The sequence below is a fragment of the Garra rufa genome, chromosome 12 (assembly GCF_049309525.1).
Source record: "Garra rufa chromosome 12, GarRuf1.0, whole genome shotgun sequence".
Lineage (NCBI taxonomy): Eukaryota > Metazoa > Chordata > Actinopteri > Cypriniformes > Cyprinidae > Garra > Garra rufa.
The window spans coordinates 33,341,764-33,361,541 of NC_133372.1; the positions used below are offsets into that span (position 1 = coordinate 33,341,764).

The 19,778-nt window shown below is 35.7% G+C and overlaps 1 protein-coding gene across 1 annotated transcript; it reads left to right on the plus strand.

Moving 5' to 3' along the window:
- Positions 1-946: 946 nt before the first annotated feature.
- Positions 947-18,874, plus strand: prkcda (protein kinase C, delta a). The gene is made up of 18 exons (XM_073851595.1): positions 947-1,192; positions 6,430-6,558; positions 6,911-7,110; positions 7,186-7,252; positions 9,215-9,374; positions 9,457-9,488; positions 10,888-10,973; positions 11,051-11,180; positions 12,212-12,312; positions 12,426-12,516; positions 12,594-12,724; positions 13,863-14,036; positions 16,094-16,185; positions 16,311-16,373; positions 17,174-17,312; positions 17,398-17,586; positions 17,677-17,805; positions 17,910-18,874. The coding sequence occupies exons 2-18, from the start codon at positions 6,450-6,452 to the stop codon at positions 18,066-18,068; spliced, it is 2,052 nt and encodes a 683-aa protein (XP_073707696.1). The 5' UTR covers positions 947-1,192; positions 6,430-6,449; the 3' UTR covers positions 18,069-18,874.
- Positions 18,875-19,778: the final 904 nt, after the last annotated feature.

The following is a 19,778-nucleotide window of genomic DNA, read 5'->3' on the forward strand; positions in this document are numbered from 1 at the left end:
TTGATGCTTACGTTGTCTGGAGCTGAAGTTCATGCAAGCTAGTGTACTCCAAAACAATGAGAAAATTTACATTTAGAAGATCAAAACTTACAGTATCTCACTTCTGCCAGTATGGATTAATGATTTTGATGACATCCCCCTGCACTTTAACTTCTCATCAAACTTTCTGTCCAATCAAATGCTGTCTAAAATCCAAAGCATCCCGTCCTCTACACGATAAACAGACGCTGAAGCTGTGGCTGAAATCAGTCTCTTGTTCACAGAATTTGTATTTTCTGTATGGTGAATTACACATAGTGCACTATATAGGGGATACGATTCAGGTAGTGTAAATATCAAACTTTCGGACCCATTTGAATTCTACAGGGAATGCTATATTGTATAGGGATTATAAAGATTGTGGCCATCATACGCTGTCAAATAGAGCTTTACCAAGCTCAACGGCTCTGACTCAAGCTGTGATATAAACAAAACGCTATTGACTATTTTAAAAAGGGGGGACTGCTTGATATGTCCCACCCAGTCTTTCTGTTTCTGTTGAAATTAAATCAACACATAGAATAATGCTACTCTTTTCAAAGAACTTCAGTGGCCTTAGTTTAGTGCCTGTTAGTGGTTTCAGAATTATGTAGCTTTACCAGTCATAAATACAACCTTTAGACTCCACTCATGTCCAATTTCCGACTAGGGAACTTTACGATAATTCCAAATTGGCATTATTCCAATAGTGACTTGTAGCTAATTAATAGTATTTCTTAATAATAATATATACTAATAATTATTGGAACAGTTGTTTAAAAATAGTAATAAAAAGAAAAAATAAATGAAAAGAATAAGAAATATATGTTAAAATAGCTTGCCATAGGTTTGCTCTCAATAGTGGGGCATCCAGAGGTACACTGCCAGTGGTAGTGCCCTTCACATGAGCCCTTCACTAAAGAGCTCACTAACATACATACTGGACGGACTGGTATAGACTCTACAAACACACCTGTGCTCTCTGTTTAGCGCAATAGCTTACTAAAGTGTCTTCCGAGCGCGGATGCCATCCGCGAAAAAAGAGAGCACCTGTGCGACGTCACTCCGCCCTACTTTACTCAGAACTCCACGAGCGATTTGTACTTCCTCAAACGACTCAATCACTGAAGCAAGCAGGCGCCTCAGAGAAAAGTCCGCTTCTTCCGAAGGAGAGGTAAGAAGTTAACAGCTTCTTTGCTTGTTTTTTGATCGAATATTGCTTGGTCGTGACAGAACTTTGGTAATGTTGCGCTTTGGAGTGACTCATTTTCTTCGCTTATGTTTTTCCGATTGATGCGCTGAACGCATTCGAGCGACGCGTTTGGAGGCACTCTGTGTTTTTAGATACATCAGACCTCAATCCTGGTTTTATATCACTTTATGTTTTCCAAAAAAACCTTAAACATATTTATAGTGTTAGAATGATATAAAAAGGGTGCAGTTTCACACAACACTTTCGTGTAACGTTACGCCGCTGCCTACTGGACCTTGACAGAATTGGTGTTTTCACACTTCGACTTGCTAGACAACACTTCTCCGTAACGTTAGTTAAAAAGGCAACAGAGGTCGTGCCTCAAAATATAGTGACCTACCTAGACAGCACTTTATATTACAGACGAGTTCGCAGTCAGCTGGTGATAGTCAAAAATGCTGCAAGAGCCTGATGTACAATGACTAGGTTAGTTGTTACACAGTATATTATCAGATTTTGTTCATAGTCCATAAACAGCACTGGTTTGTGACAATGAGGGCTCTAAAATGCCACTGGCACGGCCCTGTACAAAATATCAATAATATTGATCTAATACACAAAACAGATGACTAAGTGAGAGAGAGAGAGAGAGTGTGTGTGTGTGTGTGTGTGTGTGTGTGTGTGTATTTGGGTATGGTCGAAATGGTTATGCCATATTTTACTGTATTTATCTACTGTTTTAGTTCTTGTCAGTGGTTTGTTGACAGATTTCAGTGAATTTCCTTTAATATTAACTATCCATCACTACACTACCATGTGACTGACGTGATAACTCTTTGCAGTGGAGACACACATCCTGCTGTGGTTGAACAGTTTACACCATACCACTCTTTCATTCTGTTCAAGGGTGTCGATAGTTCCTTCCTGTCCCGTACATTAGATGTTGTGTTTATGACTGTGGACATGAGTGATGAAACCTGCTGCTCCTTTTGACGTCAGTGAACTAAAAGACCCCAGATTTTTCATGCACAAATGATGTATTTCATGCACTTTGAAGCAACTGATTACAGCGAGTTTGATAACATATCAGTAATTCCATCAGATGTGCTATGACGGGCTTGTTTATATGCTTTATATGCAATTAGATTTCCGTTACGCAGTTGCTAAAGCCATCTAATTGTTATATGTCAAATTTAGACACTGAGAATAAAATCCTAACATGCTAATCCAAATATGTATCACATCTCAATCTCCTCTATTTGCACCATTTGAGATTTCTGTAGCAGAAATAGTGCAAGATCAGTTGCACTCTTATGCTGATGACACACAGGGCAATTTTTGAGCAATTTAGCACATTTGAGAATTGGTAGCAAATTTCTATCTCAGTTATGGACTCTGATTGTATGTTTATGGTAACATTGGCCAAATTTCCTCGGTGACATTTCTCAAAAAGTTGCCCCATGTATCATCAGCCCTAAAGTAATAGTTCACCCATAAATGAAAATTCTGTCATCATTTATTCATCCTCAAGTACTCCCAAACCTGTATGACTTCCTTTTCCTCTATGGAACATACACTCCTAAAAACAAAGGTGCTTTACAATGCCATTGAAGATCCTTTTTAATCTAAATGGTTCCATTTAGAAATTTCTGTTTCGCACAAGGTTCTTTGTGGCGAAAGAAGGTTCTTCAGATTTTAAAAGATAAGAAAGAGATGGTTCTTTAAAGAACCTTTGACTGAATGGTTCTTTGTGGAACCAAAATGGTTCTTCTGTGGCATTGCTGTGAAGAACCTTTTTAAAGAAGCTTCATTTTTTTTAAGAGTGTAGAATGTTGGTAACCAAACTGTTTCGGTTCCCATTGACTCTCATAAAAAGCATTCTTCAAAATCTCTTCTACAGAAGTAAAAAAAAATCAAGGTTTGGGACTACATGACGATGTAGGTGGAGTTTTCCTATATAAGTAGTACAATACTTGGGGTCAGGGATTTGAACAAACCACTAATTCTTAGTATGAGCAATAGTACTAGATTACCTAGTTTACCTAACAAGGTCATGCAAACAAACACACACTTCTTACACCCTTGTAACACTCCTATTATGGCTTATTTTAAGGCTTATGAGAGCAAACATTCTCTTAGCGCTCATTTTAACTTGTGTATTCAGGGAAGCACATGGAGCCTGTTAACCACACCTGCCTACCCAACATCCCACCCTCGCTATCTCTGTCTTTCTCTCCACCGCTCTCATTTTCACACATATACTAAAACAGGTCCACAGGCTCTTCTAGTCATTTTTTGGCCGATTTTAACTGAACAGGGTTAATGATGCATGTGTCATCATCTAGAGAGGCTCTGACTGATGTGACATGGATTGTTTCAAAATCGATTTTGTACTGTGCTGCAAGCTTATGTTATTGACACATTCTTCCATACAACTGATTCGCTAGTTGTCTCTCTCTCTCTCTCTCTCTCTCTCTCTCACACACACATACACAAACGCAAGCAGAGATTTAGGTTTTCAGATGAGATGCTGCAATGTGTTTGGATGTTTCTGTGCTGGTTTCGGACATGTTTCGACATGTTCCTAATTGAGCTGCAGCAGAAGTCTCTGTCTGTGTGTGTGTGTGTGTGTATATATATGTATGGATGTGTGCAAATCGCTCTCTCCCTTTCATATTCTTACACACTCTGTAGTAAGTCTAAGTACAGTCACTGCAACACAACCAGCAAGTTTGATATGAAGTTTCAGTGTTCCAGTCACAGCCTGAGTCATGTCATTGGCTTTCAACAGAAGTGGGTAGAGTCCTGTTGTTATACAAGGATGATCAATTTCAGCCCTAATTATTACCATAACCTATAAACCTCATCTGGGTCATGTTCCAAATGACCCACAATAATAAAGCAAGATCATGTAATAGAAATAAACATGATGCTTAAGTTTTGGTTGTGACATCTTATTTTTTTTTTTTCTTGGGTGTTATCCCATAAAATGCCACTGCCTAAACAGTCACAAATTGAACATTTGGTGAAGTTTCGGTAGTGACATCTATTTTTTTTTTTTTTTTTGGAGTTATCCCATAAAATTGTCCGTACCGTAAGAGTCATGACCAAAACATTTGGTGAAGTTTCGGTAGTCACATCTTGTTTTTTTGGTGTTGTCTCATAAAATTGTTACTACCATTACAGTCACAACCGAAACATTCGGTAAAGTTTTTGGTAGTGACATTTTGTTTGTTTGTTTTTGGCGTTGTCCCTTAAAATTGTCTCTACCATAACAGTCACGACCAAAACATTTTTGTTTTTTAGTTTCAGTAGTGACATGGTTTTTTTTTTGGTGTTGTCTCATAAAATTGTTACTACCATTACAGTCACGACCAAAACATTCGGTAAAGTTTTTGGTAGTGACATCTTGGTTTTTTGTTTGTTTGTTTTTGGCGTTATCCCTTAAAATTGTCCCTACCGTAACAGTCACGACCAAAACATTTTTGTTTTTTAGTTTCAGTAGTGACATGTTGTTTTTTTGGTGTTGTCTCATAAAATTCTTACTACCGTTACAGTCACGACCGAAACATTTGGTAAAATTTTGGTAGTGACATATTTCTTTTTTTTTTTTTTTGGGGGGGGGGGGGGTTTATCCCATAAAATTGTCAGTACCAAAACAGTTATGACTGAAACATTTGGTGAAGTTTTGGTAGTGACATCTTGTTTTTTTGGGGTGTGATCCTATAAAATTGTCACTACTGTAACAGTCATGACCGAAACACAACTGTTTCCATAATGACAACTGTTTAGAAGTGTGCTAGCTAACCATGTGCTGATGTAGCATCTTTGAGCTAGGTTCAAAAGTATCTAAAATTGTCACTACCGAAACATTTGGTGAAGTTTCGGTAGTGAAATCTTAGTTTTTTGGGTGTTATCCCGTATAATTGTCACTACCGTAACAGTGACCAAAAGGGAACACACAATCCTTCATTTGGGGAAAATAAACCAAATTTTAGTACAGTTATGCAATATTTTTTTTTTGTATTTTATTATGTTTTAGTAGTGTGGTTGCTACCAAAACATTACTGTCTGTACCGAAAATGTGCTGTCACGACAGAAACATGGTATTTTTTTTTTTTTTTTTTTCAAAAAATAAAGTATACTGTATTATCAACTAAGATGTTATGATGGTTTTTGGTTCAATGTATCCTTAAGTTTGAAATCAGAATGATCAACTTTTTGACTATTTTTAATAAAATTTAAAGAGCAACATCAAAGCAAATATCCCACAAAGTCTTAGTAGCTATTAGTTGAACCTATAAGGGTATAGGTTAACGACACTTTTACATACATACATACACTAAATGTGTCACATGATAATTTAATCTTTGCAAATAGTTATATATACAGCATAACTGTAACCTTCAGAAAACAAAACATTAACTTTATTCCTAAGCCACACCTTCTGACGTGGTGCCTGCATTACCACACTATTTGGTGCATAGAAATTTGGGTCATCCATTCAGTGTGAGGTAATAAGAAGAAAATATTATACTTTTATATCTAAACACTGGTATTGTATTGTAAAAAATTGTATTGTAAAGAGTTAAATTGTAATGATTTTGTTTGTATATATCTCCTCCCACTCCACATACCTTTTTGAAGAATCCCAGTGTTAGAAACTGTAGCTCAAGTATTTTTATTTCAGGGTCGCTGATCATGTCAGTCTGATTATTTCAGCATGGATTGTTTTCTGAACCCAAAAAGAGACCAACAGAGCAGCAGATTTTGAGGAAATACAGTCAAGCACTCAATCTCATTTACATCTAAAAGGGCATTTTTTGCATTGAAGCCTAAAAGGCACTGAAAAAAGAGCCCCTGATTAATACTAAAGGTCAGAGAGAGGGTGGATGACTATTTTTGGTGATAATTGATTACAAGTAACATAACAAAACATTGCTAAGATACTAGGAGAGCAATGGAGCAACTGTTAGATTTAATGATAGAACAGATGCAGAAATTAACACTAAGATAGATTCCTAATAAGACTAAATGGCTTCCTGTGCAAGCACATATGTTTGCATGAACAAATTGTAGGTTCCTGTTTATGACTAAATATGATTTCTATTTTTTCAGTATTGCTATATGCAGTAATGCTGATGTTTTGCTGCTTCATTGAACATATCATCCAACGCATCAAAGTCATAAGAATTTTGTTTGTCTGTATCTTTTTTTAGGCTGTGCCTGAGGGGTTGCCATGGCCCCTTTCCTGAGGATTGCGTTTAATGCCTATGATCTTGGCACATTCTCGCCAATGGCTGAGGCACCATTCTGTGCCGTCAAAATGAAAGAAGCTCTCAGCACTGGTGAGTAAATGTGTGTATGCGGTTTTGTTTGTGTGATGAGTTTCAAGTGCATGGCTATGTTTGGAATGGCATACTGCCATGCTTCTTGCGCTCTTTTTGCAGTATACTGTATGTACACAGAACGACAAGAAAATCCTCCATCTGCATAGAACCGGATTACCTACTTAATGACTATTTTAAAACGGAGCACACTGCCCAGAATATTGTCTTCACAATGCAATACACCCTTATTTGACCCGAATTTCTATGTGACTAAACGTGATATCACTTGCATAGTTTAATATCATTTTTTTCTGGCTGACTAATGTATCAAAACCGGCTTATGTCCAAAATTTCCCTCTTTTCTATTGAGAACGAGGAAAAACATTGATCCAAAAGAAGCCCACTATGTATCCTGCTTGGCGAGCCACCTTTGATGCACATATTTATGAGGGACGTGTCATTCAAATACTGCTCATGAGAACCGCAGAGGAACCTTTAGCAGAAGTTACTGTTGGTGTGTCTGTGTTGGCGGAACGATGCAAGAAGGCAAATGGACGTGCAGAGTTTTGGGTATGTGAAGATATGTCTATAGATTTGTGTCAATGTTTGCACTTTCACAGGCAATGTTATTGTCTTTGTTTTCAGGTTGATTTGCAGCCTTCTGGGAAGGTTATGATGTCTGTACAGTTCTTTTTGGAAGATGCAGATGCAGGCAAGTCATGATCATATTCTCACTTACATAAACTCTTTCTCTCTTACTATACAGTGATTTAATGTTCACAGTGTGGGTTGGAAATCAAGGTCTTCAATCAGTGTTTGACACTAACAAACAAGTCTCTTCTGCTCATTAAGCTTGCATTTATTTGAAAAAATCTGCTGAATTTTTAGCATCATTGCTCTAGTCTTCACTGTTCAAGAAACATTTTTTATTATTATTATCATCAATGTTTAAAACAGTTGAGTATATTTTTCTCAGGATTCTTTGAATTGAGAGATCCAAAGATCAGCATTTATCTGACATAAAAAGCTTTTGTAACATTACACCATACCATTCAAAATCTTGGAGTCTGTATTTTTTTTTTCTTTTGGGAAAGAAATTATAGAAATTAATACTTTTTTAGCAAGGATGCTAAAAAGCATCCTATTTAGCAAGGATGCTTTAAATTAATCAAGTGATGATAAAGACATTTATGATCTTACAAAAGATTTCTATTTCAGATAAATGCTGTTCTTCTGAACTTTTTTTTTTTTTATCAAAGAAACCTGAAACAATTCTACTCAGCTGTTTTCAACAAAATAATAATAATAAATGTTTTTTGTGCAGCAAATCAGAATATTAGAATGATTTCTGAAAGATCATGTGACTAGAGTAATGATGCTAAAAATTCAGCTTTGAAATCACAATAAATTGCATTTTAAAAATATATTCAAATATAAGACAGTTATTTTAAATAATAAAAATATTTCAAATTTTTACAGTTTTTTTCCCTGTACTTTGGGGTCAAAGAAATGCAGGCTTGGTGAGCCGACTTTAACATTCAAAATCTTACGTACTAAATACTTTTGCCAGCAAACTAAACACAATAAAAAAAATCCTCATTTCCAAATACTTTTTTTCTAAAAAAATAACTAAAGAGACTAGAGTGCCAGATTTAAAGAGACTTATTCATATTGTGCTCAACCAGTTTAGTACATGAGTTAGTGTTTTAATAATAGGACATGGGCGTTTTATCTTAGTGCCACCCTTGAGCTCCTCCTGCTTGAATCTAACCTATTGCCCTTAGCGGTGGGAGGGGATGTGTGTGTATGGGCGTGTGTGAATCCATTTGCATTCCCATTTAAAGTTCTGTGCACAGGAATGTCTCTGCTGAACGTGTCAGAACAGCTTGTCCCTGCATTACACTGGGACGTCTTCAAACATCCCTGTGTCTTCTTTTTGCGTTTTATTGTTTTTTGAAAACAAAATGTTTAACTGGAGATTTGCAAAATAATGTCGGCATTTAAAAGTTTGGGGTTGGTGGCATTTACTTAATCAAAACAGAGTAAAAACAGTAATATTGTGAAATATTATTACAATTTAAAATAACTTAATTAAAATAACTGAAATAGCTCTTTGAATATTTTAAAATGTAATTTAATTTGATGGCAAAGCTGCATTTTCTTCAAAGTTGCATCATCTTTTAGAAATTATTCTAATATGCTGATTTGTTTTTTTAAAGTAATATTTCTTATTACTATAACAGTTAAAAATATTTAAGCTGCTTAATATTTTTGTGGAAATATATTTTTTCAGGATTCTTAAAAGAACAGCATTTTTGTAAATTACAAATATTTTTTAACAATGGAAAAATCTTTACTTTCACTTTTAATAAATTTAATGCATACTTTCTAATTAAAGAATTTCTTTAATAAATCTTACTGGCCCCAAACATTTGAACAGTAGTATATTTTCAATACTAGTTAATCTGAACAATTAGTTGATCATTCAGACCTAACAAAGCCCTGCACAGTGTAATAAGGCTGTTTGTGGATTCACTTGATCCCTGTCTGAAGTGTTTCTTAGGTGACTTTACATGAGATTCTTGTTCAAAAATGAATGGTAACAGAATGTTAAAAAGTTTCCTGTGATCAGCTTGATTCTGTTTCCATCCTGTTTTTTTTCTTTTACTCTCAGACTTTCGTCGGTCAGTAGTGTCGGAAGAGGAGGCACCAACCCTCAATCGCCGCCGTGGAGCTATTAAACAGGCGAAGATTCACTGCATCAAAAACCATGAGTTTATTGCCACCTTCTTTAGACAGCCCACCTTCTGCTCTGTCTGCAGAGATTTTGTTTGGTCAGTCCTGATTATTCAGTTATCAGATGTAAGAACTTCATAAATCAGGCGTACTTATAATTTTTTGTCTTTTGCCGCCCAGGGGTCTTAACAAGCAAGGTTACAAGTGTAGACGTAAGTATATTTTGTTGTATATGTATTTTTTGGTTATCGTAAACGCTTCCACAGTTTGTTCTAGTAAGAATGTGGGATTACATGAATGGATGCTTTCCATTATTCAATGTTTAACTGTTTTATAGCAACACTGTAAAGACACACAACCTTTGAAATTCTGTCCCAAAGCTTAAGCCCTCATTAAAAAAAATATATATACAGTATCTCACAAAAGTGAGTACACCCCTCACATTTCAGCCACTGTTTTAATGTCTTTTATTAGGCTATTAGAGGTTTAGTAACATCCTGAGACTAAGTTACACTACAGTGGTCAGGGTCATACAGAGGTTTTCCAAGATGGGTTCCATTCGGAACAGGCCTTGCAAGGGTCGATCAGCAAAGTTGAGGACTCGTTCTGTGCGTCAGGTGCAACACCTGTCTTCAAAAAACATATGCATGAGTGTTGCCAGCATTGCTTTAAAGGTTGCAGAAGTAGAAAGTCAGCTGGTCAGTGCTCAGACCATACGCCGCACACTGCAGCAAGTTTGTTTGCATAGGAGTCGTCCCAGAAGGAAGCCTCTTCTTCTGGCTCACAAGAAAGCCTGCAAACAGTTTGCTGAAGACAACCTGTCCAATAGCATGACTTACTGGAACCATGTCCTGTGGTCTGATAAGACCAAGATAAACTTGTTTGGCTCAGATGGTGTCCAGCATGTGTCCAGAAAATTGTGTCTTGCCTACAGTCAAGCATGGTGGTGGTAGCATCATGGTCTGGGCTGCATGAGTGCTGCTAGTACTGGGGAGCTGCAGTTCATTGAGGGAAACATGGATTCTATTATGTACTGTACATTCTGAGGCAGAACATGATGCCTTCCTTCCAGAAACTAGACCGAACGGCAGTTTTCCAACGTGATGACGATCCCAAACACACCACCAAGATGACAACTGCCTTGCTGAGGAAGCTAAAGGTGATGGAGTGGCCAAGTATGTCTCCAGACCTGAACCCTATTAAGCACCTGTGGGGCATCCCCAAGCGTAAGGTGGAGAAGCACCATGTGTCTAATGTCCAGCAGCTTGCGATGTCATTATAGAGGAGTGAAAGAGGATCCCAGCAACAACCTGTGCAGCTCTGGTCCATTCCATGCTTTGGACAAGTTCACTTAGGGTGTACTCACTTTTGTATCCAGCTATTTTGACAATAATGACTGTATGTTGAGTAATTCTCAGGGGACAGTAAATCTATACTGCTATACAAGCTGCATATTACTCTAAAAAAAACTACTCTAAAATATATCCAAGTTTCATTTCTATAGTATTGTCCCTTGAAAAGATATACTAAAATGGTTGCTGAAATGTGAGGGGTGTACTCACTTTTGTGAGATACTGTGTATACATATATATATTTTTTGTTCTCCACCAGAATGTAATGCAGCCATCCACAAGAAGTGTATTGATAAGATTATTGGAAGGTGCACGGGCACTGCAACCAATAGTCGAGACACCGTGGTATGTATTTTATTTTTAAAAAATGTAATTATTTTTATTGTGCCATTGTTTTTTTTTAAGTTTTTGTGTGCCTACAGTTTCAGAAGGAGCGTTTTAAGATTGACATGCCACATCGCTTTAAGACCTACAACTACATGAGCCCCACCTTTTGCGACCATTGTGGTAGTCTGCTGTGGGGTCTTGTCAAACAGGGCCTCAAATGCGAGGGTGAGTATACTGTGTGTAGATGTGTATTTATTGAAAAGGTACAAAATAAAAGGGATAGTTCACGTAAAATAGAAAATTCTGTCATTAATTACTCACCCTTATGCTGTTCAAAACCTGTAAGACCTTCGTTCATCTTTGGAACTCGAATTAGGATTTTTTTTTATAAAATCCAAGAACTTTTTGACCCCTGCATACTCAATAGTGCAACTACCATGTTCAAGGCCCAGAAAGGTAGTAAGGACATTGTTAAAATGGTCCATGGGACCATTTCAACCGTAACTGTAATAGGACAGAAGAGAAGAAATCATTAAATAAAGTCATTATTTTACACATGATCCTTTAAAAATCATTCTAATATGCTGATTTATTATCAGTGCTGGAAATAGTTGTGTTGCTTAATATTTTTTTGGAATCTGTGATACTTTTTTTTTTTTTTTTTTAGGATTCCTTGATGAACAAAAAGTTAAAAAGAACAGCATTTATTTAATATAGAAATCATTTCTAACAATATACACTACTGTTCAAAAGTTTGGGGGTCAGTAAATTTTTATTCTTGCTTTTTTGAAAGAAATTATTACTTTTATTCAGGAAGGATGTGTTAAATTGACAAAAAGTGATAGCAAAGACTTATATTGTTAGAAAAGATTTATATTTTAAATAAATTCTGTTAACTTTTTATTTATCAAATAATCCTGAAAAAATATCACAGGTTCCAAAAAATATTTGGTAACATTTGGTCAACTGTTGCCGACATAGATGATTCTAATAATAAATCAGCATATTAAAATGATTTCTGAAGGATCATGTAATACTGAAGACGGGAGTAATGGCTGATGAAAATTCAGCTTTGTATCACAGGAAAAAAAAATATTTTATTGTATATTAAAATAAAATCCATTATTTTATATTGTAATAACACTTTTTGATCAAATAAAAGCATAAAAGGTTTCTTTAAAAACATTACATGAAAACTCTTACTGATCCCAAACTTTTGAATGGTAGTATGTTTTCAATCGTCTATTCTCTTTCAGACTGCTCCATGAATGTCCATCATAAATGCCAGACTAAAGTGGCCAACCTGTGTGGCATCAACCAGAAACTGCTGGCAGAGGCTCTTACCCAAGTCTCAACTGTAAATATTATTGTTTGCACAAGCCCAAGTTATGAGGCACTTATATATAAACTGTATTTCAACACATTAGTGCTGTTATGTTTTAAAGTTTGTGTATATTTTTGTCATCTTAGAAATCTGCCAAGCGACCTGAAAGCAACTCACAGAGCAATGCACAGGATGTTGCTGTTTATCAGGATTTTAATAAAACTCCTGATGTTACGGGTAAGTGTGACTGGTGGCTATGTGAGCATTGTTAAAAATATGATTCTAATTTGACAGATTTAAATTTTATATTGTAGATTTAGCTCCTTATGGTCGTCTGTGGGAGGGTTCGAGTCCTCGTCCCCCGTCTCGAATCACCCACCAAATGCGTGTTACTGCTGAGCATTTCACTTTCCATAAAGTCCTGGGCAAGGGTAGCTTTGGCAAGGTAACAAACAAATTCTCTCTCCCATAAACAAACTTGTTTTAGGAGCACCTTCTAATCAATAATAAAAAATTGATCAGAAATTAGCCTTCCCATTACGAAGTGATATTTGACTCCTTAAAGTGATTTACAGGGGATTTTTGTTTTTACCTTTTGTAATGACATTTTATAACTTTATTAAAAGTATATAATCTTTTGTCAAATTTTAAAAAGTATATATATATTATAAGCTTTTTAAAATTTCTGATTAAAACAACAGAATAAGAACATGTATATGAATAAGTTGGCAAAGAAGAACACAAAAGTGGCTTGTAGGTGTATTTTTATGTTCAATGAGGCTCAGAGGTGGCATAAGTGCAATCAAATTCATAAATGCATGTTGAGATTAATGTTTTAAATACAAAATTTTGAATATAGAAATATTAAATGATTTAAGTAACTGAAAAGATACTTTAAAAATAAAACTGCCAGTAGGTGGCGGTAAGTCACGGATCGAATTACTGAATAATCAATTCCAATTCATGAACAGCTGATTCATTAAGAAATAAAGCAAGTGACTGTCTTTATGAATGGGAAATTGAATCATTGACTCACTAGATTCATATGAAAACGCACTTCATTCACAAACAAAACAACGCTGTGTTTAAATGGAGATGCACAGCGGCTCAGTTGTGACTTGTTTCAAACTACTTTTGATGACAAAATAGAGCAAAATCAGGCAAAAGTGTTATAGTCAGACAATGTAAGTCACTTAATATTAACTTGATTATTTAATTGTTGTATTAAATCAATGTTTCGTTTACAAACTCCCTTAAAAATCATTAAAAAAGCAAAAGCTGTCACTCATCTTACTTTATTGCAATCTCACAAAGTTTCATTATAATCAACAAAGCTCTCTGCACTGCACAATCAATCTCTTATTTACACGCTCTCTACACTTGAGTTATTAAAGAATTCATGAGATATGTCTGTGATAAATTACTCAATGTTGCAAAAACATGTAGAAACATTTTGAAGCTCCCCTGAGCGCAAACACAAATATGCTGATCGGATCAGTCGCACATGGTGCTCCTAAATATTTTTTCATGGTCGCACTGTAGAGCCCTGCAAGTACATGTTCACAGTCTTTTTCTCTCATCAGGTGCTGTTGGCTGAACTAAAGGGCACTAGTGAATGGTTTGCAGTGAAGGCATTGAAGAAAGATGTGGTGTTGATGGATGACGATGTGGAGTGCACCATGGTAGAAAAACGAGTGCTGGCTCTCGCCTGGGATAATCCGTTTCTAACACACCTCTACTCCACTTTTCAAACCAAGGTACACCACACACATTGACACAAAAAAAGCACCTCTTGCTCTATAGGGTGTCTCTTTGTGACAGTGCCAAACAATATGTAGAGCCCTATGATTTCCGCAATGCAGAAAACGCAGACTGAATCGCGGAAGCCACTAATGAAAATAGAATTTACTGTATAATGCGAAATGTCACGGAATTTCACTAATTTTGAATGAATAAATCAAAAGACTTAAATCAAAAGACTTAAATCAAAAGACGATATGGACTAATGTCTGTGAATATTAAGCTGAAAAAATACTGTTTAAATAGGCATGCGTGCCTCTGTGTGCCTCTGACGTGCGGTTTCGTTTAGTACACACATAGTGAAGTGCACGTGACGCTTGTGCATTTTTCATTTTTAGCCTCTGCCGCCTCAATATATGAGTACATGAACATAATCTCTAAAACTGCTCTGAGAGTCACTTTATGAGCATTTGACCATTAAATTTGAGTAAAATATGATCATATCTTATACAAACAGAAACTTAAAGATCTTCACAGCAACCTGTCAAAATAAAAGTTTGGTTTAACTTGAAGAAACTGTGATGGAATTATTTGAAGAAGTTCACTTTTAGAACAAAAATGTACAGATAATTTACTCACCCCCTTGTCATCCAAGTTGTTCATGTCTTTCTTTCTTCAGTCATAAAGAAATTTAGTTTTTTGAGAAAAACATTTCAGGATTTCAGGATATTTTCCATATAGTGGACTTCTATGGTGCCCCCGAGTTTAAACTTCCAAAATGCAGTTTAAATGCAGCTTCAAATGCATCTAGCAAAACGATCGGTTATTATAATTTTTTTTTAAATTACAATTTATATACTTTTTAACCTCAAATGCTCATCTTGTCTAGCTCTGCGTCAACTCTGTGTATTCTGGTTCAAGACAGTTAGGGTCGGTCGAAAAACTCCCATCTCATTTTCTCCTCCAACTTCAACATCATCCTACATCGCTGTTTCACCTTTTTTTGTAAAGGGCATGTGATCTTCTTTGCATGTTCACTTTGTAAACACTTGGTCGGTACTTCTGCAGCGATGTAGGGTAATTTTGAAGTTGGAGGAGAAAATGAGATGGGAGTTTTTTGACATACCCTAAATGTCTTGAACCGGAATACACAGTACATTCAAAGCCAGACAAGACAAGCATTTGAGGTTAAAAAGTGAATACAATTTTTTTTTTAGAAAATAACCGATTTTAACCGTTTTGCCTTTTGAAGCTGTATTTAAACTGCATTTTGGAAGTTCAAACTTGTGGGCACCATAGAAGTCCACTATATGAAGAGAAATCCTGAAATGTTCAGGAAAAAAAAAATTCTTTACAACTGAAGAAAGAAAGACATGAACATCTTGGATGACAAGGGTGTGAGTAAATGTATCTGTACATTTTTGTTCTAGAAGTGAACTTCTCTTTTAATACAATGATAGTACTATAATACAATTATTATTAAATAATTATTTTTAAATGAATATTTACCCCCCAAAAAATTTACCAGAATTTATTAAGCGAAAAAATTTAATGCACAACTATAAATAATTATTTGTTTAATAAAATCAATTAATTATAAATGCATTTGATTATTAATATTTAAAGAAAAAGTGAAAATTCATGGAAAACAGAATTTCATAGACAAAATGGAATTTGTGAAAGAACTAATTCATAGGGCCTCAAACATGTAATAAAAAGTTACAATTCCGAGAATAAAGTTGCAATACGAGAAAAGTCTAAATATTTTGAGAATAAGTCGAAATTGTGAGAATAAAGTCGAAATGTCTTGAGAGTAAAATCGAAATTATGAGCGTAAAGTCAAAATCTTTTGAAAATAAAGTCAATTATGAAAATAGTAAAAATATTTTGAGAATATAGTAAAAATATTTTGAGAATAAGGTTGAAATTACGAGAATAAAGGGGGGGGGGGGGGATAATTTGGAAACAAATAAAACGGATTTCATAGGGCCCTAAATATGTTAATGGAGAATGTCATGAATGGTTATTACTTGTATTAAAAAAGAGATTTTCTTTATTTGTTTGTCTTTAACAGGAGCATTTATTCTTTGTTATGGAGTATCTGAATGGAGGAGACTTGATGTTTCATATACAGGAAAAGGGGCGTTTTGATCTGTACAGAGCCACGTATGTCACACATATGTATATAAAATAGTTTCTATAATGTAAAAATATAGTTGAAGCCCTGATTTAATGGGAACATGTGGCATATAAATGGAAAGTAATTGTATTGACTCGACTTCTCCTGCCAGGTTCTATGGAGCTGAAATAGTGTGTGGCCTGCAGTTTCTCCATTCCAAAGGCATTATTTACAGGTACACACAACTGTTATTGTTTTTGTTGTATTTATTAAAGGAGAAGCTCACCTCCAGAATCCAAGATGTTCATGTCTTCCTTTTTCAGTTGCAAAAAAAGTTTTTTGAGAATGGCCAACAGTTTGAAGGTCCAAATTGCAGCTTCAAAGGGCTCTAAACGATCCCAGCCAAGGAATAAAAAAAAATCAAAATTGATATACTTTTTAACCACAATTGCTCGTCTTGCACTAGCTCAACCTCACGCATTACATATTAATTCACATGTGATGTAAGTGGAAATACCGACCCAGTGTTTACAAAGCAAACATACAAAGAAAGTCGGGACAACCTTTTTGAAGCGAAGTACGCAAACAAAGACCTAACATAATTATGTAACGTGTGAGGGCTCTTATGCGCATCGCAGAGCTAGTGCAAGACAAGCATTTGAGAGAGAGAGATATATATATATATATATATATATATTTTCAATTTTTTTCAAAGAAAACTACATTGTTTTGTAGGTAAGACCCTTATTTATTGACAGGGATTATGTTGAGCCCTTTGAAGCTGCATAGAAACTGCAGTTTGGACCTTCAATCCATTGGCCACCATTGAAATCCACTATATGGAGAAAAATCCTAAAATGTTTTCCTCAAAATAAATCATTTCTTTGCGACTAAAGAAAGAAAGAAATAGGGGTGAGTAATCAGGTAATGTTTTTTCTGGAAGTGAACTTCTCCTTTAATTACTCTACTCAGAATTCATTGAAAGGCTTTCTGGATCATTTTCACTTTGGATCATTTGCTCTCTCCTTTTGCCAGGGATCTCAAGCTGGATAATGTGATGTTGGATGGAGACGGTCACATAAAAATAGCTGACTTTGGAATGTGTAAGGAGAATGTGTTTGGAGACAATCGGGCCACAACATTCTGTGGAACTCCAGATTATATTGCTCCTGAGGTATGAAAACACTTTGATGTTCACTTTCAGACCACCGGCAATGGCCTGGTATTGACCTGATGTGTTTGTGTGTGGTAAATCACAGATTCTACTGGGTCAGGAGTATTCATTCTCAGTAGACTGGTGGTCATTTGGCGTGCTGGTGTATGAGATGCTAATTGGTCAGTCTCCGTTCCACGGTGACGATGAGGATGAGCTGTTTGAATCAATCCGAATGGACACACCTCATTATCCCCGTTGGATCACAGTGGATACTCGAGACATGCTAGAAAGGGTACACATGCACAAACACACCATTAAAAACTGCACAAATTAAATTTCTATTATTACACTGATTATCTTTTTTTGTTTTATCTGTTCACAGCTGTTTGAGCGCGACCCATCACGTCGTCTAGGGATTGTGGGTAATATACGAGGACACCTATTCTTCAAGACGGTCAACTGGACTGCTTTAGAAAGGAAAGAAGTTGTGCCCCCCTTCAAACCAAAAGTGGTATGTTTTCCCTCTCACATCTTATCTTCTTTTTTTTTCTCTTTCTCTTTCTCTGTTTTCTCATTCTGTGTTTGTTTTTTTGTTTTTTTTGTTTTTAATTGCAGAAAGCTGCAAATGACTGCAGTAACTTTGACCGGGAGTTTTTGAGTGAGAAACCCCGTCTCTCACACTGCGAGAAAGGCCTGATCGATTCCATGGACCAGAGCGCTTTTGCTGGGTTCTCATTCATTAATCCAAAAATGGAGCATCTTATACAAAAGTGACACTCTTACAATGTGGTCAAAAAGAAAAAGGTATATAATGTTCATGTGATTATAGTTTTGAGCCAGTTTATTGCTCTAACCAAACCAACCATGAGCACACTCCCATTTCCATTTCTTCCTTTAAAAGGACTGAACTCTAACCTTCTGAAAGAAGACAGGCCCCTTGTAACCTAATATATATTTTGAGCCTCCTCATGGTGCATCAGTGAGATTGCAACCTCGTTGCATTTTAGGGTGCCCCAATCTCAATGCAATTTTTAACTTGTCCTTGCAAAGTTGGGATGTCTAAAATTAGCTTTGCTGGGTTAGTACAAACTTGACAGTTGAATGCGGGAAGTGTGCTGTTTGTTTAGTTTGGGAAAAGAGCAATTCAAAGAAGTGTACAAAAACAAATTAGGTCAGAGATTATTTACAAGTATTGTTTAAATCAGTATGTGCATGCTACAGTCATCAATTACAGTATGTTGTACATTTCTAATGTGATCTGTGTCTGTGTGTGTGTTTGTGTGGGTTAATTATATTTGAACAAAGGAATAACCAGAAATAGTGTTGAATGTGTGCTTTGTAAGTTGAATATATTGTGTTTTAATTAGTTTGAAAACAGTGTGTATATCTGGTACAGAAACATAGCTATCTTAGCTCGGAGAGTGTCATCTGTTTGTGTTTTAGTGTGTATATTGTTGCATTCAAGGTGTTTTTATAACATGTACTTATTAGGAGACCACATGATCAAATACTTTACATGACTCTGTTTTAGGATGAGACAGACTTCACAGGGTCCAATAAACATTTTGATGGTGAAAAAACTGACTTGGACTGAGATTTATTTTTACTGTTAGATTTCGTTTTTAGTATGTGACCTTGCATTTTAGGTTTGTAGTAATACTTATACACCTAAGATGGAAAAAATCATTATATATCAGTATAAAGATAAACTGAACAATTGAATTCTGACCTTTTGTACAAAGAGGTTCCTGTCATTAATGTAACACATTTACTTATTTGATTAGAGATCTAGAAATGGCTTTCTGTTTTAAATGTTTACAAATCCTAAACCTTTGTTAAATTAAATTTCAGAGGTTTTTAATGTGCTCAGAGATTTTTGGTACACACTGTATATTGTGAGGGCAGTACAGTGCCTTGCAAAAGTATTCATACCTCTTCACTTTTTTTCACATTTTGTTAAATTTCTGCTTTGTTAAACTGCTTTAAGTTACTTTTTTACCCACATTTATCTACACTCCATACACCAGAATGGCAAAGGTTTTTTTTTAACATTTTGCTAATCTATTAAAAATAAAAAACGTAAAACATTTCATTGCATAAAAATTCATACCGTTAACTGGGACAGCTGAAATTTAGCTCAGGAGCATTCATATTGCATACACTTGTAGATGTTACTACACTTTAGGTGAAGTTAGTCTGCAGAAACACTTCACTGATCTGGGCAAGACTCAGCCCTCTCCTCAGTGAAGACACATTAAAACACACTTTGAATTTGCAAAAAAAGCACCTAAAGGACCCTTTGTGACTGTGAGAAACAAAGATTCTCTGGTCTGATGAACCTCAATTCTAATCAGGTTTGGAGGAAACCAGGCACTGCTCATCACCTGGAAAATACATCCTAAAAGTAAATTGTGTTGGTAGCATCCTCATGCTGTGGGGCAGTTTTTAGGTGGCAGGGACTGAGGGACTCATCAGAGTAGAAGA

Bases quoted from the DNA above. Each gene is read 5' to 3' on its own strand.
- prkcda (XM_073851595.1), top strand. From the start codon at position 6,450: ATGGCCCCTTTCCTGAGGATTGCGTTTAATGCCTATGATCTTGGCACA. The intron at 7,253-9,214 runs GCAAGTCATGAT...TTTTACTCTCAG, and splicing joins TTTGGAAGATGCAGATGCAG to ACTTTCGTCGGTCAGTAGTG. The intron at 17,313-17,397 runs GTATGAAAACAC...GGTAAATCACAG, and splicing joins CAGATTATATTGCTCCTGAG to ATTCTACTGGGTCAGGAGTA.